Source organism: Cloeon dipterum, chromosome X (assembly GCF_949628265.1).
Source record: "Cloeon dipterum chromosome X, ieCloDipt1.1, whole genome shotgun sequence".
In the NCBI taxonomy this organism is placed as follows: Eukaryota; Metazoa; Arthropoda; class Insecta; order Ephemeroptera; family Baetidae; genus Cloeon; species Cloeon dipterum.
Genome location: NC_088790.1, coordinates 25,935,540 through 25,958,193, shown reverse-complemented (window position 1 = coordinate 25,958,193; position 22,654 = coordinate 25,935,540). Strand labels below are relative to the sequence as shown.

The 22,654-nt window shown below is 39.4% G+C and overlaps 4 protein-coding genes across 9 annotated transcripts; 2 read left to right on the top strand and 2 right to left on the bottom strand.

Moving 5' to 3' along the window:
• The first annotated feature begins 1,242 nt into the window (after positions 1-1,242).
• LOC135947437 (rRNA N6-adenosine-methyltransferase ZCCHC4) lies at positions 1,243-3,452 on the top strand. Its single transcript, XM_065496307.1, has 8 exons — positions 1,243-1,680; positions 1,864-2,068; positions 2,118-2,171; positions 2,228-2,321; positions 2,373-2,555; positions 2,607-2,967; positions 3,025-3,194; positions 3,253-3,452. The coding sequence occupies exons 1-8, from the start codon at positions 1,611-1,613 to the stop codon at positions 3,424-3,426; spliced, it is 1,311 nt and encodes a 436-aa protein (XP_065352379.1). The 5' UTR covers positions 1,243-1,610; the 3' UTR covers positions 3,427-3,452.
• Positions 3,453-3,488: 36 nt separating this feature from the next.
• LOC135947438 (S-adenosylmethionine synthase-like) lies at positions 3,489-8,581 on the bottom strand. Of its 2 annotated transcripts, none has more exons than XM_065496308.1 (10): positions 8,429-8,581; positions 7,870-7,966; positions 7,524-7,601; positions 7,258-7,380; positions 7,040-7,152; positions 5,443-5,586; positions 5,169-5,387; positions 4,219-4,401; positions 4,031-4,164; positions 3,489-3,689 (listed from the first exon to the last, which is right to left on the bottom strand). In XM_065496308.1, exons 1-10 carry the CDS (start codon positions 8,540-8,542, stop codon positions 3,587-3,589), a joined length of 1,308 nt encoding a protein of 435 aa, XP_065352380.1. In that variant the 5' UTR covers positions 8,543-8,581; the 3' UTR covers positions 3,489-3,586. The 2 variants fall into 2 exon arrangements, with proteins under 2 accessions (XP_065352380.1, XP_065352381.1); XM_065496309.1 differs by lacking the exon at positions 7,040-7,152 and adding an exon at positions 6,810-6,922.
• Positions 8,582-12,400: 3,819 nt separating this feature from the next.
• Kap-alpha1 (karyopherin alpha1) lies at positions 12,401-17,530 on the top strand. Its single transcript, XM_065496306.1, has 9 exons — positions 12,401-12,558; positions 12,869-13,054; positions 13,434-13,646; positions 13,700-13,920; positions 14,855-15,118; positions 15,268-15,472; positions 15,536-15,679; positions 16,143-16,299; positions 16,780-17,530. The coding sequence occupies exons 2-9, from the start codon at positions 12,869-12,871 to the stop codon at positions 16,962-16,964; spliced, it is 1,575 nt and encodes a 524-aa protein (XP_065352378.1). The 5' UTR covers positions 12,401-12,558; the 3' UTR covers positions 16,965-17,530.
• A 30-nt stretch (positions 17,531-17,560) lies between these two features.
• Ugalt (UDP-galactose transporter) lies at positions 17,561-22,339 on the bottom strand. Of its 5 annotated transcripts, XM_065496310.1 has the most exons (9): positions 22,212-22,324; positions 21,586-21,676; positions 21,410-21,530; positions 21,273-21,333; positions 20,510-20,536; positions 20,331-20,450; positions 19,794-20,008; positions 19,094-19,482; positions 17,561-18,220 (listed from the first exon to the last, which is right to left on the bottom strand). In XM_065496310.1, the coding sequence occupies exons 3-9, from the start codon at positions 21,500-21,502 to the stop codon at positions 18,007-18,009; spliced, it is 1,119 nt and encodes a 372-aa protein (XP_065352382.1). In that variant the 5' UTR covers positions 21,503-21,530; positions 21,586-21,676; positions 22,212-22,324; the 3' UTR covers positions 17,561-18,006. The 5 variants fall into 5 exon arrangements, with proteins under 5 accessions (XP_065352382.1, XP_065352385.1, XP_065352383.1 ...); XM_065496313.1 differs by lacking the exon at positions 21,410-21,530 and having other exon boundaries at positions 22,212-22,339; XM_065496311.1 differs by lacking the exon at positions 22,212-22,324 and having other exon boundaries at positions 21,410-21,523.
• Positions 22,340-22,654: the final 315 nt, after the last annotated feature.

The window sequence follows — 22,654 nt, the reverse complement described above, 5'->3', positions numbered from 1 at the left end:
AGGTGCCGATCCGAGTAGCCGACCGACCGGATTGCTGCTATTGCATCTCTTTGCTCTCAAGTGCGCGCGAGAAGAGGAGAATAAATAAATTGTTGAGCCCGACCAGAGGCGTTGGGGCGGCCGCGGCGTGCCGGTTGGCATTGCATTCCGCCGCCGCTGCTGCTGCTGCCCGCCTGATTCCAAGGAATCCGAGTAGCAGTCTGCTCTGCAGCAGCACACACACACAGCCTGTTGTTTTAAGGTCGTCAGCCAAGTGGTGAACGGCCGTGAACCACCACGCCTACGTGGCCGACGCGCCACGCCGATCCGCAATCGCCCCTGCGCCTGCCTCAGCCTTTTTGTCGTCGCGGAAAACACGCACTTTTCTGCCTGAATCCTCAGCTCCCACCATACCTGACGCCGCACCGAGACACCGCATTTTTTACTCGCATCGCGCTTTTTTTATTTTGCCACCCAAGGATAAATTCATTTATTTTTCCTCGTCGGCCACACAGACGCAGAAATTCCTGTGGCTTTTCTCTCCTACTTGTAAAGAATTTGGTGCTCTAAATTAAATAAAGTTAATTCCAAATTTAAAAAAATCATTTCAGTAAATTTAATAAACTCTCATTTAATTATTTTATAGTGCTGTTTAATCAGGCCAATTAATCTGATTCCTTATTGCGAGGATTTAATTATTATTTGTTGTTGTCCTACGAACAGGATAAGTAACTATTACGCACTTATGTTGACTGTATAGTTTTACGTCGCTCCATTGAGATGAATGCTCGTGTTTCAAGGTTTAGATCAGATCCCTGTTTGCATCCGCGAAGCAACATGACTAATACTAACAAACAATAAGCGCGCGAGGTTGCACAAATGACGCTGCAGGGCGATGAACGCGCGGCGTGGATACTGGAAGGTTTGCAACCTGCTGCGCACTCGGTCAAAGATTATGAGATGCGATGAGTAAGCTGCGAAGAAAAAGAAAAGGCGCCTTTTTATCTCTATCAGACACTTTGTAACAAAATCAATCAAAGGTGGAGAAAGATAAAAATTAAAACACCAGTTTCGGCGAAATATTTTCCTCTCCAAGAATGAAAAAAATTATTTTCAAATACATATAAAATTAAAAAATCAAACAATCATTGCGAACAAAGGAGTTTAATTATTTAAAATTCAATTGATTTGTTGTTTTCAATACCACTGACAGCAAAAAAATGACGATTGATTTAAAATAAGCTATACTAAATATTTTAAATTCGATTATTTTTCACTCATGTCCAAGTCATATATTTCAGAATAAACTGCTTTAAATAACTAAAAGCAGTAACAGCAACAACAACAAACACTTCAGAAAGAAAATGCGCAATTCGTATAATTTCCCCAAAGGCCACGTCAATCTATTCAATAAAAATATCGCGAAGAGCCGTGAGCCTCTAGCCCAAGGCCAAGGGGTCAGTGTCACCTCGCGCACCGCCTCGCACCGCCGCAGTCGGTTGGCAACCCTGCTCGCGCAGAAAAATAATAACAAACACTCAACCAACACAGAACACACGTGTATTTATTTTGATCCGGTTTGCTGCATTAATTTCTGATTTGTTTCTGCTTCCTGCTGCAACCCGGCAGTCATGAAAAGCGCCGAGAGCCACAAAGTCCTGTCCAGCGACCATCTAGACAACTGTCCTCGATGTCCGCATGGTAAACAAGTCGCAATGATAATTATGGCAGACTCACCATTTTGGCCCAACTCACACTTCTCGCTAGGATAGGGATTAACATTGAATCTTCCCATCAGAGCGAGAAGTGTGAGTGAGCGGAAAGTGTGAGTCCCCCATATTATTAACCTTATTCCAAAGATAATGTACTACTGAAACGCTGTAGGGCCGATGTTATTGTTTGAGAAGACCGCGGGATGCAAAACGAGCAGATTTTTCGCGTGTGCCGCCTTCAGGTCGAGGAAGGAGTGCCAGTTTTTCGTGTCGGTGTCGACAGACCAAGACCAGGTCGTGGAAAAGGAGAAAATCGAGAAATTGGCTGATAGGTGCAAGAGTCTTGTGACTGTCTCGTTCTGGGAAAAATATCAAAAGTGAGGAGAGAAATTTAATTAATTTAATTTATTAATTTTTTTAATTCAGATCAAGAATGCTGAAGGAACGAAAAGAGAATATTTTTTGTCACTCGTGCACCAGGTATTATTTCTTTAAACTCTAATTTAATTTTGTAATTTTATTAATTTTAATTTCAGTTTTATCTGTGATAAATCTGAAATAAATTGTGAGCACAAGGGTCACAAAATCGAGACACAGGTTAAAAAAGATATAATTCGGCGTCCTACAAAGGTAATAATCTAAAAGGTTTTTAAAAATAAATCTAATTTCAAATTATGTCAGCTGTTGAAGTCTATGAAAGAGACCACGAAGGAGGCACAGTTCTTCTTTTCGGAGCAGACCTGCAATTTTATTACCTCAACTTTGGACAGGCTCAGTGTGAAATCTGTCATCTCTATTGGCACCCCATCACTGATAGAAAGGCTCAAAATCAACTACTACCTTCTGGATTTTGACTGGAGATATGTAAGGCACTTTAAAAAAAATTATTCCTTAATTTAATGATATTCCTGTCAGGGTGTGTTTTACGGAAGCAACTTCAGTTGGTACAACATGTTCAACCACCACTTCATGGAGACGGTGGAGGATCCTGATGGGTCCAGAAGCAAGACTAGATTTAAGAGTTTCCTAAAAACCTTGCCGACCGAGGAGACTGTGGCGATTCTGCTTGACCCGCCGTTCGGAGGCAGAGTCGAGCCCATCGCCGGCACTTTGAAGAAGCTGGTCACCGAAATTAGAGAGACGGGCTGCGTCGGCGACGTGCTGTTCTTCTGGGTGTTCCCTTATTTTATGGAAGCCTACATTTCTCATGCGCTGCCAGGAACTGCGATGCTCGACTACCGAATTGACTACTCTGACCACAAAATGTTTAATTCGGGTAAATATTGATTGTTATTTTGATGAATTGAGGCTAAACCTTTTAAAACACACACAGATAGTAGGAGAGGAAGGAAAACTGGTTCTCCAGTTAGAATTTTCACCAATGCCCCGTTGAATCTGATTGTCCATCCCGAAGATGAGGGCTACAATTTTTGTTCCAAGTGCTCGAGGTTTGTTCACAAGGACAATGTTCACTGCAACCTTTGTGGAAGCTGCCCGTCAAAGGTACTGCGAGCTTTTTATTTGGTCGGTTTGTTGTTTTATGAAAAACCTATGCTTACAGGCTGGTGGAACGTACAAACACTGCAGCACGTGCCAAAGATGTGTGAAACCTAGGTGGATCCACTGTGGGAGCTGCGGTAAATGCGTAGCTCAGCCCCATGAGTGCAGCAACAAGAAGAGAAAGCTGGTGGACACCCCTAATTTTCCACGGAAGCTCAAAAAAGGTCAGGATTAGTTCTAAAATAAATAATTAATTAATGTAGGGTGACAGTTATAAAAATCAAAGCAAGCGTGAAGCCAAGTTTGATATTTTATATATTTCCTTAAAAAACTCGACGGTTAAATGAATAAAAACATTCAAAAAATCACTGCAGTGTATGTCATTGATGAGCTGTTCACAAATTCAGTTTCTTGGGCTGCTCCCACGTGAAGATGTCTCTGCCAAAGTGGCCGTACGAGCTTGTCTGCTGGTACACTGGATTTCTTAGGTTCAGTTCCCTGCAAATAAATTCGAGTTAAGCCTATTTCAGCGGAAAACTAATCAAATATTCAATATTCAGTTCAAGAAATTCCGGCTTGATAAAAATAATTTCAACCAAGCTGGTTTTTAGCCGGCTAAATTGGCTAAAATCTAAAATAAGGAAAGTAACTAAATAGAATAATTTAAGTGTAAAAATACTTCACCTTGAATTTTAAATTAAACTTATTAATTATATTAGCCATAAATTCAAACCGATTTTAAAAATGCCGGCAAAAATCGCCTGGTTTGAACCACTCTGGCTGGTCAAAATCCAGAACACTGATAATTCAACATGTCTAAATTAAAATATGGCACTCACTTGACAATTTTCCCCGGTCGCAGGTCAAAGTTCTTCTTGACGATGGCCAAGAGTTCATCAGGAGTGCGCTCAGAAGTGCCGTAGTCGAAAACTGTGATGGACAGCGGCTCGGCCACACCAATGGCGTATGAAACCTGAACGAAAATTGTAAGCCTTTGCAACATGATGATGTCTCGAGCATTATTCACCTGGACCAGGCACCTCTTGCAGAGCTTGGCCTTCACCAAGGACTTGGCCACCCATCTGGCCGCGTACGCAGCCGACCGGTCCACCTTTGTAAAGTCTTTTCCCGAAAAGGCTCCTCCACCGTGAGCACCCCACCCGCCATAAGTGTCCACAATGATTTTCCTGCCTGTCAGGCCAGCGTCACCCTGGAATCGATCGCTGTATTACGTCTGTGTTTTACAAATAATAACGAATGGAAACAAAAGAAAGTCATTTGTAGGTTATTAAACGGTGATAAAAATCAGTGCTGTGCAAAACATCGTGGGTTTCTTTGCTCATCGCGATAAACCTGAACAAATAACAAGCTGGATCTTGCGCAATCCCAAAAATGAATAAGTTTATATTATGCTGTGCTTGCGGAAAAATTTCATATTGAGCAATCGACTTGCACACGAGTAAATACAAAATTTGGTATTTACTCACTGCCCCAGAGAGGCTTGAGCAGGGTTGCATTTGCTTACCACTCAATTTTTACCAATTTCTTACACAAGAAATTAATATTTTCCATTTTTCCCCTGCGAAAATCTGAAATTTGCGGTCAGAGTGGTCAAAATTTCCTCTTCTGAGCAGATTTTTTCTTTTAAATTGCCATTTACGGCCTCAATTTCTCCAAAAATTTATCTCTGACAATTTTTCAAGCCAAGGTCAAGAGCAAATAATTAGAAAAATGATTAAAACAGGTGCAAAAAATGCAAACATTGCCTGCAAGAAACTGGTTAAAATTGAAAGGAAAAAACCCACTGCACTGCGGGTTTTTTGAGTGGAGAAAAAATGCTCTCCTTTTCAAAGACCAAGAAAGTCACACAGTCTTTGTCTCACTTGAAATTAATGCCAAAACAATTATTAATTAAATAATTCATCGCAATTTCTGCCCCTCTGTCAAGACTAATTTATTTATTATTAAATTAGTCACCTGAGGTCCGCCAACAATAAACTCTCCGCACGGGTTGATATGGATGACAGTCTCGTCATCGATGTACCTCGCAGGGATAACCGTGCGGATGACCTTGTTTTCGACCTCATCCCTGAGTTGTTCAAGACTGATTTTGTCGCTGTGCTGGATGGAGACGACCACCGTGTGCACCCGCTGGGGCACGCAGGCGCCGTTGACGAACTTGTAATCGCAGGTCACCTACGCAGAACTAAGCCTTGGAACGCGGGGTGGATATAATTTTAGTCTAAAATACCTGAGACTTTGAGTCTGGCCGGGCCCACCAAAGGATGCCGGCTCTGCGCAGGTCGGCCAGCTTCTGGTTGAGTCTGTGGGCCAGCACGATCGTCAGAGGCATGCACTCCTCTGTCTCGTCAGTCGCGTAGCCAAACATAATACCCTGGGTAAATTGAATTAATATATTTTTAACGGAAATAATTATAAACAAATATATTCCAAAAAAGTCCAAGTTAATTTTTACATAATCATGCAATCATGCTTTTTTAACAATTTGATCAAAGCTGATTTTTAGCAGGGTTTGCCAATTTTGGAATGCGCAAAAATGCACCACTGGGTTTTAGCGCAAAAAACCGCTGGAAAAAACCATTAGTTTTGGGTTTTTCCGAATTTAACCCCGAAAAGGTCAAATTTCGCGCTACGAAAAGTCAGATATTATGGAAAACTACAAATTTTTGGTCTTTTATTGAAACCAGTGGCTAATTTACTGATTTGTAAAAATTCCTATTTGTGATCATTCATCGTGACAATTTTTGGTCTTCGATTAAAATGCATGTGTTTCGAAAAAATGCGCAAAATTGCAGAAAACTCCGTTTTTTGCAATGCAGTCTGTTTTTATCCGGGAAAAATGCGGGTTTTTGCGAACCCTGCCACTTTATTGAATTATTTAAAACTAAATTATTTTTTTGTGGGATTTTGAATGAATTTTTGCTCGATTTTTCGCTACAATTCTTCGGGGTCAAAAATTAAAACTTCTTATGTGACCCAATTTGCAAGCCGTTTAAAAATTTTTAATTTTTCGGCTATAACAAATCTAACTATTGAAATTTAAATTTTTTTGCTCAACAAGAATTTGAAGTATTTCAGACAAAATCTTACAAAAATCAATATTTTCCCTTCCGCAACAAATAATTTTTATCTCGCATTTTAATTTAAACACAAAATAGTTATTTTTCATGCAAAATTATTTTAGATAGAAAATTTCATACAGGGCTGTGAAATTTAAACGATCGACTATTTTTTTCTCAGCTTCCAATCGTTGCGGGAACATCTAATTAGCACGAATCATACAATTTTAAGTCATTTAATCCAAACTTAAAACCGTCTGAAGCATCTAAAAACAGTTTAAATTTAATCAAAATCTGTAGATTTGTCATAGCTACAGTAGAAATTTTCACCAGGAAATTTTCATGCAAAGAGAAAAAAACATCGTTTTTATCACCCATTTAGCTCCACAATTTGCACCAAATATAATTGACTATTTCCCGAAAAAACCCGTCATTTTCACAGCCGTAAATAATTATTAGAAAATTTTCATGCACAATTAGCATACCAATTTCATGCATTTTTAATAAATTTTTATTGGTTCCACCGCAAACTGATCACCTGATCTCCAGCACCCAAATCCTCCTCAGTCTTATTTTCATGCACGCCCTTGGCGATTTCCGGGGACTGTCCCTCGATCATATTGATAACGGCGCACACTTTGTGGTCGAGGCCTGCAAAAGTACAGCACGCATGCACCCAAATTGCAATTAGCTCCAATATTTCCCAATAGATGCAATTAAATCCCCAGTCGAAATGTGTAAGCATTATTTAAAAGAGTAATGTTGGACCTGGTCGCCGGCACCAATGTCCAATTCGCCTCGGTTGACGTGCACGCCCTTGGCGATATTAGGCGACTGCTGCTCGATCGCGATCAAAAGGTTGCACGTCGTGTGGTCAAAGCCTGCGAAAGGCATTATTTGAAGGGTTTTACCGAATATCAAAAGAGCGCCGGGAACAAAGTTTGTGTGCGATACACTTGTTGGGTGTTGGTTTTAAAACTGTTTACCCTTTGACGAATCATCATAACCGATGTGTTTGACTGTTTCTCTGACGACCTTTTGGTAGTCCACGTTGGCCTTTGATGTGATCTCGCCGCATATCAGAATCATGCCAGTTTTTGTAACAGTCTCTGGAAAACAATTAGTTGCGATAAATATATAGGACGCCGCTGTTATTCATTCAAGAGAATTTTTTGCTCGATTCGTTTTCGTAACAACTTCTGCAGTGTATATCCAACACGGGTAACGAAATAAAAATCCGACTTGATCTCACCACATGCCACTTTGGCGTTGGGATCCTGTTTCAGATGAGCGTCAAGCACGGCATCGCTGATCTGGTCGCACATTTTGTCTGCAAATCAATTTAAAATAATAAATACCTTTGAGAAACCTGAGAGTTTATGATATCAAAACATTGAGGTTGCGTGATTATTTGACATTTCGTTTGGTCAAACCGCATTAAAAAATAATGCCACGAACCAGTTTGGTTTTATTAGAAATAATAATTATTCAGTTTTTAAAATTTAGGCGCTCTTCTTCGTCGCAGCCGGTAGCCAAGATTGGATTTAAAAATAACAACACGCAACCCCTAAACACAAGAACATAAAAAGAAAACGTACCTGGGTGTCCCTCGCCGACGGATTCGGAGGTGAAGAGGAACGAGTCGGAGCTGAGGGTGCCATTGCCGTTGTCCGCCAGGTTCTTGTAGCCGTTCATCTGTCCGCGTGCAGGCATTTTGCCGGTTAGACAATTAGCAAAATGCTCATTAACAGCGGGCGACACGTGAGCACCGAAAGGACCGCAGCAAAAAGAGCGAAAGGGCCAAAGTACTCGCGGTGCTCACCGCGGCGCCGCTGATGCCTTTCGTCAGAATTGAATGAAATTGAGCGTGAGGATGAGATAACAAGCAGTGCGAGCCTCATTAATGACATTTAAATATTAATTAAAGAGAGAAAATAAAATGCGTTGCTTTCAAACAATTCAAAATTAATTTCCCGCGTCTGAAAAGAATTTATTCGGGAAGGGTCCAGTGTTATATATTATGCAACCTGCGTGTCTCGCTTGTTGAGAAATTGCATATACATATATCTCAATCTGCCGTATTTTTTCCATTTTATTTAAAGGGGTGGAACGTTTCTAAGGTCAAGGTTATCAAAGTTTAAACGCGTTTCTACGAACCTTGTACGCTGATGGAGCGACGAGCGGTGCAGATGACTTGAGCGGGGAAAAAGTGAGCCGGCAGGATGGTTGCTGCCGCTTTAAAGCCTCGCAGCACATGACCCCAGCAGCCATAGATGGTCGCTTCTGATAATGATAATATGACACTCAGTGCCGAAAATCCTCCAAATTCCAGCGTCTTATCAATGTCTCTGGAATTCCATAAAATTTTAATTTATAAACCATGTACGAGCAGGTACCATAAATAGACATTTTTTAAAACACTAAACGACCAATATTGGTGACATAACTTTTGTTCAAAGCGCTCCTTGTTTTACTTTATGCAATACCTATATTATATTACATATCTTTTATTATATAATCCTTTTTCAAGCAATACATAAATAGAAGTTTAGGACGTTTTTATAACCATTTGAAATGATAAATTTTTTAGTTTTTAAAGATGAATGATACTGAAAAAGCCTGGAAAATGCTTGTTGCCAATGCATAAACTCATCCCTTAGGATTCAGTTAAAGCCTAAATTGACCTAAGAAGCACTGTAATTTTTTGAGAAAATTGGCTGGAAAGTTAGCGTGCTTTTCAAATGGTAATGGCTGTCTGCTTACTTGGAATCCGATTTAATTTGAAAACCAAGAGTTTCCCCAATAAGTGGCATACACCGTTGGACAGATCTCTACGAGAGGAATCGAAATATGCCAAGAAAATATGTTCAAGCACTGTAAATTTTGGAGAAAATCGGCAAAATTTGAATTTTTACTGTAAGAAAGGTCCTTTTTTACTGTTGCAAATTGTTGAACAAATTGTTTATCGTTCAATTGTTTAAGGCATCCAACAATTTAAATAATTTTCAATTGTTGCCCAGTTAGGTTTTTTGATGCAATATAGCCGTATTTTCTCTCCTTACATTTTTGTATTTTATTTCGTGGGTCTAAATTTTAATTTTAATTGTTGATTTGCCAAAATTCTAGAGTTTATCATGTTAATCCATGTTCATGATGCCTAAGGGGCTAAATCAGTGTACATTTTGGTAGAGATCGTGCTAGAATTATTTTTCACATATTCACTTATCTCTTTTTAGAGTAGGTTTTTGCTGATTAATTATTTATAAGGTATTAAAATTGTAGAGTAGATCACTGAAGGGTAAGTGAAATTTTCCAAATTTGTTCGGCAGGCATAGAAATAGAAAAAAATAATGAACAGAGAATAATATCAGTTTAAAGAATTGATGCTTCTCATTAATGTTTTTTAAAGCAACACCGTTACCAAAGGAACGTTTCCACATACCTGCTCACATCCGAAACAAAAATATTACTAAATAAATAAATAAAAAACAATGATAGAGAGGTTTGTTCAATAATGAGAGAACATTAATTCAGACAAATGTCCGTTTAAATGCACTGGAGTTTCCATTCATAGAATAGATAAAATCGAAGATAGATTGATCCAAACACGGAAGTACATTATGTTTTATTTTATATTGAACTTGGAAGCACTGTTCAGGCACTGAGACCAGGGTTGCGAAAACCCCGAAAAATGCAGTGATAGAAATAGTTTTTTTTTTTTAATTTTAACCAGCTTCTTGCGGGCCATGTTTGCATCTCAGTTTTCAATAATTTTCTAATTATTTTCTCATCAACTCGACTTGAGATACATTTTGGAAGAGATTGAGGCAGCAAATGGCAATTTAAAAGAAAAAATCTGCACAGTAGAGGAAATTTTTACCACTCCGACTTCAAATTTTAGATTTTCACAGAGGAAAAATGTAAAAATTCATTTCTTGCATTTCTTGCGCAAGATATTCGTAATGGTAACAGCTGAGTGAAATGATACAAGGAGTCACATCTGGATCTTAAGGGTTTGGACAAATACATGTTGTAATTTTCTTCTGTTGCCAATCTTAAGATTATGACACTTTTTGTAAAGCAATGACAGTTTTTTACGCGCGCATTACGTCAAATTATGTAACTCTTATGAGGATATTTTGCAAAAATTTGCATCATATAAAATTGCAAAACGCGACATCGCCAGAATCAAAGTGACTATTAATTTAATTGTAATTTTTAGGGAGTGAAATTTAAAAATGTCGTGCCACTTATGTCATATTAGAAACTTGACCATCGATCCCAAATTTTTTACTCTATCTATATTAAACATTTTCAACTTCCACCTCCTAAATAAACTGAATTTCAATGTCTTTATTTGATATTGATATGCATTCCCCTCATTACAACATTTAAAATTGAAATTTGATGAAAACCCTATTCGCGATTGGGCAACATGCGCCGTGATAAGCCAGTTCAGAGGCCTTTCCTCTCCTCGCTGTAACCGAACAAACTCCAGATATCATTCATTTCCTCTCTCGAAAACACAGCAGATCCACGTCAGAATAATACATAGGGCACACGCCATTGAAAAATCTGTGAATCAATCACTCCGTGGCCGCTTTCTCGCTTTCGCTGGGTAAAAGCCATTCGAATCAATAAGCGAAGAGGCGGAAATCGTGCGGAGTGGCTAGCTTTTCGTCAGAGACCGATAAATATATGTTATTAACAAAAAAACGCCGGAGCAGAAAACACAGATTGACCCTCGCGCTGGCCTCGGGTCCTGACCTCAGGCGGCCAAGCTCTCTTGACGTCAGAGAAGGGTTGCACAAACGCGCAAACTTGACCCTTTGCAAAATAATATCGCATATTTTTTTGGACTGCATTTTATGTATCTTTTTAACTTAAAAACAACCTAAAGTGGGTTAAATTAAAAACAGAAAACCGTAAGATGACTGTTCAAAAGGTTTGTGGCTATATAATAATTTAGCTAAATTCAAAAGCTCTAGAGAGGAAATAATGTTATTGGATGTTTATCCTCTAAATATCTAGCTTCGTTTATATATTTAAATTAATTTATAAAAATCGATTTTATCTGCTTTTCTTTTCAAGAGCCCAGAAAAAAATGCGATATTACAAATTTTAGAATTGAGTTTTTTTTAAATTTAGCACAATATGAACAGATTAGAATAATTATCAAGTTAACTCAGTTATTGCTTTTAAAAAGTTATTATGTTCGTAATATGCGAGATTAAGTATTGCTCAGGAAAATTAAGCTTCAATTTGTTATACATAGGCAAAAAGAATTCCATTTCATTTTATTTTTGTTTTCGCAAATCTTAATGATATCAAATATTGCAGCGTAAAATGATAAAAAAATTTAAAATTCATCTGGGTCGCGGTAAAATTGCGCATCGCTCAACAAGCACAAATTTTCTCTGTTGAATTGATTGTTGCCATTTTTATTCTTGCAATAAGGAAAATTGCGTTTGGTTGTTGGAAAATGCGCAATATCACCACTAGCAAGACGAATTAAAATTTAAATCTTCTGTCGGAAGTTACAGGTAGATAATATTTTTTAAAGAGGAATGATACTGGAAAAGCCTGGAAAATGCTTGTTGCCAATGCATAAACTCGTCCCTTAGGATTCAGTTAAAGCCTAAATTCACCTAAGAAGCACTGTAATTTTATGAGAAAATTGGCTGGAGAGTTAGCGTGCTTTTCAAATGGTAATGGCTGTCTCCTTACTTGAAATCCGATTTAATTTCAAAACCAAGAGTTTCCCCAATAAGTGGCATACACCGTTGAACAGACTTCGACGAGACGAATCGGAATATGCCAAGAAAATATGTTCGAGCACTGTAAATTTAGGAGAAAATCGGCAAAATTTGAATTTTTATTGTAGGAACGTCTTTTTTTATTATTGCAAATTGTTGAACAAATTGTTTATCGGTCAATTCTTTAATGCATCCAACAATTTAAATAATTTTCAATTGTTGCCCAGTATCATTCCACTTTAATATTGTTGAAATAAAATTTGAAAAATTCTCAATCATAATATATATAAATTCATGAAATTCATCGTTACGAAAATGTGGCATTCTGTTCTACCTTGGGTCGCTTTGGCGTTGGCGGCACTGTACTGTTTCCTAGCAGCTTTCCCAACTTTCAAACTTGGCGGCGATTTTGGCGCCACTGCGGTGATCGAATGAATTTTGCGGCCATTACTCTCCTCGAGCATTCCTCAGCATTCACCCTTTGAACAGTGTTTTCCAGCAAAATTCAACGCCAGATCCGGTGCTAACACGGTTAGTATTCCAGCAGGATGTTGCGTTCGAGTGTTCGGACGCACTCCGCTTGTAGTTAGTCCCGTCGGACGGCCGAATCGGCGTCCGAACCCGGGCGCCCAAGGCCGATTGAAGGATGCTGCATGGAGTCGTCCACCTTCTCGGCTATTTAAACGACGTTTGATCGATTTCGGCCCCTTTTACCTTTGACAAGGTGCCGTGTCCGACAGGGCCGGACGCATCGGAAGCGTCCGAGCACCTCGTTCGGCCGAAATCGATCGAAAATCCGAGCGGAATTCTCGAAGTTTCTAAACCGTTTTCGGCCTTTCAGATGAGCAACCACAAGCTCAAGTACAAAAACACGGGCCTCGACTCGCAGGAACTGCGGCGACGGCGAGAGGAGGAAGGTGTCCAGCTGAGGAAACAGAAGCGAGAGCAGCAGCTGTCCAAACGCAGAAATGTCAACATCAGTTTGGAAACGCAGCCGGACGAGCCGACCTCCACCGCTTCCATGCAGGTCCGTACACATTGCCATCATTGTACACACATGCATTATTTTTATTGGTCTGCATTGGCAACCGTCCAAACGGGTTATTTTGTCCACTCTTAAATGAGTAATAGAAATAATACACAGCAAACTGAAGCATTAATTTGAGGACATCTAGATGAATCCCTAATGCAAGTCTAGACTCGAGATTAGGTTGTTGTTTTATTAGTACACATAAACTGTTTCAAAAGTATTGATCACTGCGTAACAAGGATTGAATTAATATTGTAGTGTATACGCTCGTTTCGATGAATTTAACTTGCTAAAATCCTGAAGGTCAGCCAAAGTTGAATCCATCTTGCCAGTGAAAGCTCAATTATCTTGATTCAAAGGACGCTTGAATTTTCAGAATGACCTGGTGGCTCAGGTGTCGCAGAGTGGGATCACGCCTGAAATGGTGCAGGCCTTGTACAGCAGCAACACAGAAGACCAGCTTTTAGCGACACAAAAGTTCAGAAAGCTGCTCTCGAGAGAACCGAATCCGCCGATCGACGAGGTCATCAACACTGGAATTGTCCCCCGATTCGTCGAATACCTCCACAGCCAAAATGGCACCCTTCAAGTAACCACCCAAATTTTTTTTTAATATAAATCCTAATTTGCCCTGCTCTGTAGTTTGAGGCTGCGTGGGCCTTGACAAACATTGCTTCCGGCACGTCCCTGCAGACGAGGATGGTGATCGACGCTGGAGCGGTGCCGTTGTTCATCGAGCTGCTCAGCTCGAACAATGAGGACGTGCAGGAGCAGGCGGTGTGGGCACTGGGAAATATTGCTGGCGACTCGCCCGAGTGCAGAGACCATGTCATCCAACAGGACATTCTAGTGCCACTGCTACAGTGAGTACTGGAGAAAAAAATATGGTTTTGTTTCATGTAAATATTGGCTTTTGTTATTATTACTTTTTTATATTATATATTACACCACAAGTGGCTTAGGCCCTTCAGACAAGTGTCCGTAGAGGTCGAAATTGACCATAAGCGACTGCAAAAATAATTCCGGGGCTGGATCTCAGGTCGCGTCTCCTGAGAAAGGTCGGTGAAAGAAAAGGGTGAAAAATCGTCACAGAGTTTTGTGCTTGAAATTGGTGAGAAAGCATTAAAAACCGGCCTCAGGGCGGGGTACCCTGAAAAAGGTCGTTAGGGTACTCCATGTTGAAGCGCCGTCCAAGACCTGTCTGATGAGTGGTCGTGGTCAAAGATTGGACGAAGGGCCGAATTTTAAGAAAAATAATACAATTTTTACTGGCGTCACGAAGCCGAAAAACCAGGGAAAAAAATAATTTCAATTTTTCTATCGGCGCGAAAAATCTGAATATTGATTTCCAGACCAGCAGTGGTCCTTAGCGTGCGATGATTTAAGTGAGAACCCATTTTAGTCCCCCGGTTTGAAAAAATGGCAAGGCTTGGATTATCGCGAAAGTGCAAAAATCATTGTATTTAAACTTAAAAATCTTTCTAGTCCTAGAATTTTGATCGGATCGGCTCTAATTTAGTCTCAAATATTCCCAGATCAAGTTCGCGTCGATTAACCGTTGGATTTGTCAATTTTTTCCCCAAACGCAATATAATATATGGGACCAAAAGCCGAAAAAAAAACGTAAATATCCATTAAAAAATAAACAGAGTAAAATGTTGATAAAACTTTCACTTAAGTTGCTTCATGTAATGTCTAGCTCAGATGGCTAGGGTTCATGGGGATTTTTTTATATTTCTATTTATTAAAAAATTACGGACTTTTATTAAAGTTCTCGAAATATTTTTGTTCCTACAGGTTGCTAGGAAAGACAAACAGAGTTTCGATGACGAGGAATGCAGTTTGGGCGCTGAGCAACCTTTGTCGCGGCAAGAATCCACCGCCGGACTTCCACAAGGTGTCGCCGTGCCTGCCGGTGCTCTCTCGCTTACTCTTCCACAATGACGCTGACGTTCTGGCAGACGCGTGTTGGGCCCTTTCCTACCTCAGCGACGGACCCAATGAAAAAATCCAGGCTGTCATCGACGCCGGCGTGTGCAGACGACTTGTTGAACTGCTCATGTAATTATTAATTTATTTCTTTTTGGTCTAATAAGAAGTTTGTTTTGAACTTAAATGGTGTTAAATTGCAATTTTTTATTTTAGTGAAGTTTTCCAATAAATCCTAGGAAAGGAGTGCAAGAAGTAATCTTTAAATTCCATTTTTTCAGGCACAACCAGCACAACGTGGTATCGGCGGCTCTGCGCGCTGTCGGAAACATTGTGACCGGTGACGACGCGCAAACTCAAATGATCCTGAACTGCTCGGCGCTGCCGTGTCTGTTCCACCTGCTCTCCTCGCCCAAAGAGACGATTCGCAAAGAGGCCTGCTGGACAATCTCCAACATCACGGCCGGAAACAAGCAACAAATTCAGGTTATTAATCGACGTCAGGTCGCACGAACAAAAGATCTTGACTGGAGTGTTGTTTTCTTTCAGGCTGTGATAGACGCAAACATTTTCCCCGTGCTCATCGATATCCTCAGCAAGGCTGAATTCAAAACTAGGAAAGAGGCGGCTTGGGCCATTACAAATGCAACGTCAGGTGGATCGACAGAGCAGATTTTCTACCTTACTAGCCAGGTAAGCTTTGCCATGTTCGGTTTTGATTAAAAATACACTTGAATTTTATTAAGAGCCACTAGGCAGGACAGAATTGCCACATAAGCCTGCATTTTAAAAACAAATCGGTTTACTAATGCCCTGGTGTAAAACCGGGGAACTCTATCTTCTTATTTTGAAAGTGAATTTTTGTCTACTAAAATCATCAATGCTGTTATTGCGATTTTTTGATTGCCATCTAAGCAGGATTCATTAGTGGTGTGCAAGTAGAAATTAGAAAGTTGCTGAGTTCTTTGGCATCTAACTACGACGTTGCAGTGAATAAAGCGTGCTGATGAAATGGTTAATGGCGGTCAGAAATTGCAACAACTTCAAATTGGCCTATTAGATGATAGGATTCGCTTGCTACATGTTTAACTCCGATTTAAAGACTAAAACATGAATTAAATTTATTCACAATCCTAAAATGTACTGAAAATTGCAGAGCTGCATCCCTCCTCTGTGTGACCTGCTGACTGTGCAAGACGCCAAAATTGTGCAGGTTGCCCTCAACGGACTGGAAAACATTTTGCGCATGGGTGAGCAGGAATCCAAGGGCAACAGCGTCAACTACTATGCTGTAATGATCGAGGAGTGCTATGGTGAGTGTTTTCCATTTGAAAATTATGCAACCAGAGATATTTTAATTCATTAAATTTTACAATCCTTCATTGCTGCTGCTCACTGTGCAGATTTTTTCTTGTAAATTGCCATTTTCTGCCACGATTTATCCAAAAATTTCTCTCTGACAATTTTTCAAGTCGAGGTCGTGAGCTAATAATAAGAAAATTATTTAAAACGTGTGCAAACAGTGCCTGCAAGAAACTGGATAAAATTTTGTAACGATTTTTTTTGAAAATAGGGTTGCGAAAAAACCCTATTTAAACGTAAAAAAATTATTTTTGGACTTGAATGAAATTTTTCTGGTTAAGAACACTACTTTTGAATTCAATTTCTCCCAAATTTTCATTTTATTCTCAATTGAAATACATAGATCTAACCTCTAATTTTTTACAGCCTGATTTTTTATTTACAATTTAGCATTTTGAGGTTTCTAACATCTGCCCTCTCTGCTTTACCAGGTTTGGACAAAATCGAATTCCTACAGTCGCACGAGAACATGGAAATCTACCAGAAGGCGTTTGACATCATTGAACACTTCTTCGGCAGCGAGGAGGAGGACGTTCGAGTGGCGCCTTCAGCCGACCAGAACCAGTTCCAGTTCGGAGCGTCGCAGCAGGGGCCCGGGGGTGGATTTCAATTTTAAAATTAAAAGGACAAACATCTCCGGCGTTTATCAAGAGTCGAGGACACATTGTTTTCAGTTCCGTCACCTCCACTGCTTTCAAAACGAGTTATCAGTTGTTGCATTGGAGCAGAGAGATATAATATGCCTGTTTTTATACACGCGATTGGACGGAGATGGATCGTTGCTCGCCCTACCCTTCTTCAGCTCTGTCCAACCGGCTTGGTTACAATTTCTATTACGCGATTACTGTCGAATGAACGAGTGAGATGACTTAATCTGAAAGAGGTGCTTTTTAATTTCTTTTTTTGGAGAGAAATCAAAAGAGCTGCCATGTTCTGATCTTTTTCTAAGTTAGTATAGTTTTGTCTCGGTAACTGAAATTGTTGAGTTACTCTTTAAGAAATGCAATTAGGTGCTGTGTTGAAAACGTAATCTGTAGGTAATCTATTATTAATCACACAACAAAATTAATTTATGAACAGATACCAACACCAGTGACTTTGTAAAAATTGCTATTATGCTAAATTCCTTTGTAATTTTCCGTTTCGGACAAATAAAATTTGTTTAAATTTAACTGAAGGAGACATCTGGGTTTTATTTGCAGTGAAACGACATTTTTGACGCAATAATTTTTGCCTCTATATTCAATAAATAAAACAAAAGTCACAAAATGGAACGAAAGGTTCAAAGTTAGAACAGAAGCACCGACACCACGGGGTTAAACACTACGAAAACACGACTTGAGAGATTTCGCACAGTCGGGGGAAAAAGAGTGTGGCCAAAAACGGCCAGCCCATCTGTTTTCCATCACAGATCGCCAACACAAACAAAATTGCAAACAAGAGACGGGGACCAATTTGAAAAAAAAAATAATAATTTAAGTCGCCGTAGGTATGTACATCTCAGTTCTATCTTAGGAAAATTGGATTGTGCACGAATTGATCATAATAAAATCTGATACGCAGTATTATAAAAGAACACATCTCAATTCTTAACGAATTTATATATATAGATTTCTCGAAATTGGCACTGCTCAGTTGCATCGTTCGTGTTGCCTCGGTCACACCTTGTATCCGTACATGAATATGGAGCAAATCACGAGGAAGGCACCCACCGCGAACTGGAAGGTCACCACAAAGTCGAACATGTAGATCGAGGCGATGCAAGAAATCACAATGGCCAGCGAAGTGGCAAATCCTTTCAGGATGTTGTCTGCGTACTTGACCACCATCGCCGTCACCAAGCCGCCAAGGGCCTGAAGAGCAATTACGAACCTGCAAAAACAGCATTTATATAACAATTGACACAAAAATTTGTATTAGGAGAAAAGGATTTTGACGCCCCTGGCAAATTTGAAAAAATAAAAACTTAAAACAAGCCTGTAAAACTTTAAAAATATTTTTTTAATCAAGAAAAAACAGCAAATTTCTTAAAAATTAAGGCTTTACAGATATTTCAGGCTTGAAATGCTATCTAAAAATTAGGAACAAACTAAAACTCTCCCAGGTCGCCGTTTTAATTTCCAAAAAATCGGTTCAAAAGTTTGCCTGATTATCAAGCGGCAAGCATCTCCTTTTCGTAAAATCGCGATTTATTTTACAATTTAGAAATTTTTACTCAAAATTTGGATACTTTCAGGTAGATTGCGACGAGAGGGATCAAAATCATGCGTAAAAATGGCTGGGAATCTCCCAGGGAGTTTCTCAAACTTGCAGTGTAGTGGTTTTTTGCGGTTTTTACCAGATTATTGCAATTTATATAAATAACTCAAAGTAGACCCGTTCTACTACATATAAAAACTTATATATTTATGTTAAACGGTATCTGAAAATCTAGGGTACACAGCGTTTAGTAGTTTTAATGATTTTTTTCATAAATTTAAAATTTATCGTAAGTAAATTTCTATAAAATTTTGCCTTATAAAAATTGACAAGAGAGCTCAAAATTTGTCTGCCACAAAAAACCGTATCCGCAAAAAACTATTTATTCCAATGCCCAGCCCTGCTAATCATGCACTGATTTATTTCACAATTTAGGGATTTTTTCCTCAAAATTCAGCAGAGAAAATGGCCAGCCGTCGCCTTAAACCTCACGGCTGAGACCTCTATTGAAAATTCATCCGATTTATCCTAAATTTATTTCCTCACCAAATAAAAGAGTCGAATCCAACAAAAAATCCCTTGTCCATGATGGTGGCGCTGTCGTTGACGAAGCAGGTGATGAGCCCGATAGGCATAGACAGGAAAGAGAGCTGCACGTTCCTCATCCAGACCGAAATGTCCGAGCCCTTGAGGATTTTCTCAAAATAAATGCCGGCAAAGCCTGAACAGAAGCAGGCCGTGACCGCAGCTAAGAGGCCCAGTGTGCGGTTTTGCTTCAGGTGGGTCACGTTGCCCTCGGCCACCTGCGCCAACTGCACCAGCACCACGCCGAGCACGAGCACCCCGAGAGAGGACCACTGCAGTTTGTTGAGCGACCGGCGCAGAATCAGCACCGCGAAAAAGGCTGTTGTCAGGATTTTGAGCTGGTACGTCACCTGAGATGAAGAATTAATTGTTAAATAACGGTTTATTTTGGTCAACGTTGCAAAATTCCCGCATTTAAAACAATGCAGGACTTGCAGGCAATGTTTGCACCTCAGTTTTCATTAATTTTCCTAAATATTTGCTTATGACCTCGACTTGAAACATTGTCGAAGATAAATTCTTGAAGAAAATGGCAAATTAAAATAAAAAATCTGCATAGTAGAGGAAATTTTGACCAATCCGACCACAAATTTTAGATTTTCACAGGGGAAAAGTGGAAAAAAATAATTTCCTGAATTTCTTGCGCAAGTAGATCTCTCACCTGGTAGGTTCCGACGTCAAGATGCGTGGCAGACACGTAGAGCAGGTTGTTCTGGATGATGTATATTAAAGAGGGAACGCACACTTTCAGCGTGTCTGTCGGGTTGAGTATAATTGTCTTGTGCAAACTGTGTCTCCATCGGTCAAACGTTTTCTCCTCCTTGTAGACCAGAATCAGGGCAGTGATCAGTTTTACCACTTCTGTACACAGCACCGCTGCCAAAATTCAAATTCAAATGGTTAAATTAAATTTGATGGTCAATGATATAATGGCTTAAATAATATGCATAAAAATTAATTTAAAAGGCAAAATTCACTCAATTATATAGAGGTCTCAGCCGCGAGATTTAAGGCAGAGGCTGGCGGCATCGGTTTAGCTGAATTTTTTGCCTAGTGGCGAAGTTTAATATTGCTTAACGGCCCGAAGGGCCGCAAGATTTTTCCTGCACTTTTTAATTTTTGACCCTTTTTCACCGGCGGCTGGCGTGGCTGGCTGAGACTTCTACGCAAATATATTTTTTTTGCGGAAAATTTGTACCTGCTGATGAAAGGAACATATCGCCTTCTCTCCTCCTGGCGTAGGACATGCTGATTCCAAGAGTTGCATTTTGTACGGTGAGCACCAACAGACTCATGTATCCCAGCCATTTCGCGGAAGCTGTAACAATTTAGCTGAGCATAAAATGCATTACAAAAAGAGAAGCGTGTTAAATATACCAAACGGCGAGATGGTAAAAAGTGCGGCTAAAATAACCAAAAATCAGTTAAGGGTGTAATTGAAAATACATTTGCTTCCTGAAAAATTAACAGCACACTCGTTAGCAAACACACAGTGATGGCTGGGATATTCTTTCAGTTTTAATCATTTAAATATGGAAATCAGAGATTATGTGACAATTATTAAAAATATTTCAATTTTTTTTTTGTACTGTACAGCAGCTGTTTCGGCCCTGCAGTATTCAAAAGCTTCATTTCAAAGACAGAGAAATTTAATGCTGCTTTTCCAACTTGAGAATTTCTGGTAAATCATTTTTGAATAGGGAAGCAGTTTGCAGCCGTCAAAAAGGTACAAGGGAATTTTTCCTGCATAAAATCTCATGTTCGAAAAAGTAGAAATTCATTTTCTCGGAAAATTGCTCTTCAGAAAGGTTGATTCACATGCAGAGGAACAAGATCCTTTTTTCGACGATCGCTGATTTGCGGTAGTAAATTTTCTTTTGGAGTTAGAGCACTGCAAGGTCGAAACAGCTGATTTATGGTACGAGAACGAGAACCACTTTTATTTAATTTTCCTCGTGGAATTTCCACTATTAGCTAAACATCCAGAGTTAATTTTCCCCACTGACAATGAGTAGAGCCATTCAGTTTTTCTCAAATATAATAAGTATCTTTCATTGTCTTGAAATAATATGTTAGTATAAGCAAACAATAAATTCAAGCCGTAAAAATATTAACCATTCTGGTCGAATGAAATACTTACTATGTGTTGGCGTAGGCATTTGTCCGGAGGAATTTATTTTCTCAAGCAGCTCGCCAGTGTCCTGTAAGCAAAACAAAGACCGATGAAAAGAACAGCTTCTGCTAAGCAAGCACGTTCGTTCAGTTTCAATAAATTACACTTTGCTCCTCGATATTAACGCGAGTGTCGACACTGTTTTGGTGCACCTTAGCAGGGCTATAAGATCGGTAAACCCTCTGCTGACGCCACATGAGCTTATCAATTCAGATCAACTGCAAACTGTCTCAAGTGTATATTCGAAAGGTTCTGAGAATGGGACGGCTTTGTTTAAAACCTTGGCAATGCTGATTTTGATGTTCCTGCTGTCATCCTGATAGAAACTCTGATGACGCATGCCGGCGTCCACGACTTCACTTCCACGGGCGCTGAAAATGATAAGAGAAATGTATAAAAGGGGTTTTTAATGTTTTGACAAGAGAGAGTGGTGTACATAGAGATAGTCAATCTCAGTCTTGATTATGACGGCAAAAAAAATCCGCCGACAAGGAAAAAATAGCTTTTAATAAGGATTCAGGTTACATAGTCACAATTTAAAATTTTTTATTCAATCGAAATCAATTATTTAAGGTTTAAGTTCATCCTTGGACATTTTTTTGGAGTTTAAGACAGTTTTTTCACCTCTCAGACGTGTCTGTTGACGCCTGCACAGCTGTCAATTATTATTCTAGTAGATTGATAACAAGATAACGCAATCAAAGCTATGTATTTTCACCATATAAATTAGCCATGAGCACTAATACTAATGTAAATAATGGTCAAACATTTTTTCTGTTTACAACTTGGCACGTAGCGGCGAATTTGACACGTTTTTACAGCGGGAGTGTTGAGAATTGATAAAACTGGCGGTGGCGGTGGGCTTTTAAAGGAGAAGCAGGGCAGGAAGTTGAAGATAAACTTTACCTTTCAAACCTTTCCTTCCTCGTGAGTATGGCAAGGAGATTTGATGGAAAACAGCAGGGTCGACGGCAGTCAACACGTCAACAAAGAGCGGGTCAACATTCCACCTGGACGGCCTTGAATAAAAACAATTCTTTTTGGCGGTTATGAACCGAAAAAACCGGTTTTAAATTCAGGTTTGCTAGTATTGTAATATACAGAACACTTAAAACTATTTAAAAATAACAAATACCAGCCGAATTTAATTTGAAATCTAGAATTCTTGATCTAATTCCCTTTTATTCGTGTTTATTTTTGGCTCAGAAAATACTGATACCGGTTTTGGAATCGCTTCAATACCTGGGCGTGGTCAAAGCAAAATTTGAGAGTGCCTGCGGGAAAGGAAATTCGTCATAAATGACAGAAAACATCGAATTCCGTCTTTACTTATTTAAAGCAGTCTTTAT

Bases quoted from the DNA above. Each gene is read 5' to 3' on its own strand.
- LOC135947437 (XM_065496307.1), top strand. From the start codon at position 1,611: ATGAAAAGCGCCGAGAGCCACAAAGTCCTGTCCAGCGACCATCTAGAC. The intron at 2,069-2,117 runs GTGAGGAGAGAA...TTTTTAATTCAG, and splicing joins TTCTGGGAAAAATATCAAAA to ATCAAGAATGCTGAAGGAAC. The intron at 2,968-3,024 runs GTAAATATTGAT...AAACACACACAG, and splicing joins CCACAAAATGTTTAATTCGG to ATAGTAGGAGAGGAAGGAAA.
- LOC135947438 (XM_065496308.1), bottom strand. From the start codon at position 8,542: ATGGCTGCTGGGGTCATGTGCTGCGAGGCTTTAAAGCGGCAGCAACCA. The intron at 7,381-7,523 runs GTGAGATCAAGT...ATTGTTTTCCAG, and splicing joins CAACGCCAAAGTGGCATGTG to AGACTGTTACAAAAACTGGC. The intron at 5,587-7,039 runs GTCCAACATTAC...CAATTTACCCAG, and splicing joins ACATTGGTGCCGGCGACCAG to GGTATTATGTTTGGCTACGC.
- Kap-alpha1 (XM_065496306.1), top strand. From the start codon at position 12,869: ATGAGCAACCACAAGCTCAAGTACAAAAACACGGGCCTCGACTCGCAG. The intron at 13,647-13,699 runs GTAACCACCCAA...CCTGCTCTGTAG, and splicing joins GCCAAAATGGCACCCTTCAA to TTTGAGGCTGCGTGGGCCTT. The intron at 15,119-15,267 runs GTAATTATTAAT...CCATTTTTTCAG, and splicing joins CGACTTGTTGAACTGCTCAT to GCACAACCAGCACAACGTGG.
- Ugalt (XM_065496310.1), bottom strand. From the start codon at position 21,502: ATGTGGCGTCAGCAGAGGGTTTACCGATCTTATAGCCCTGCTAAGGTG. The intron at 20,537-21,272 runs GTAAGTATTTCA...TGGTTATTTTAG, and splicing joins AATGCCTACGCCAACACATA to CCGCACTTTTTACCATCTCG. The intron at 20,009-20,330 runs GTACAAATTTTC...GAATTTTGGCAG, and splicing joins TATGTTCCTTTCATCAGCAG to CGGTGCTGTGTACAGAAGTG.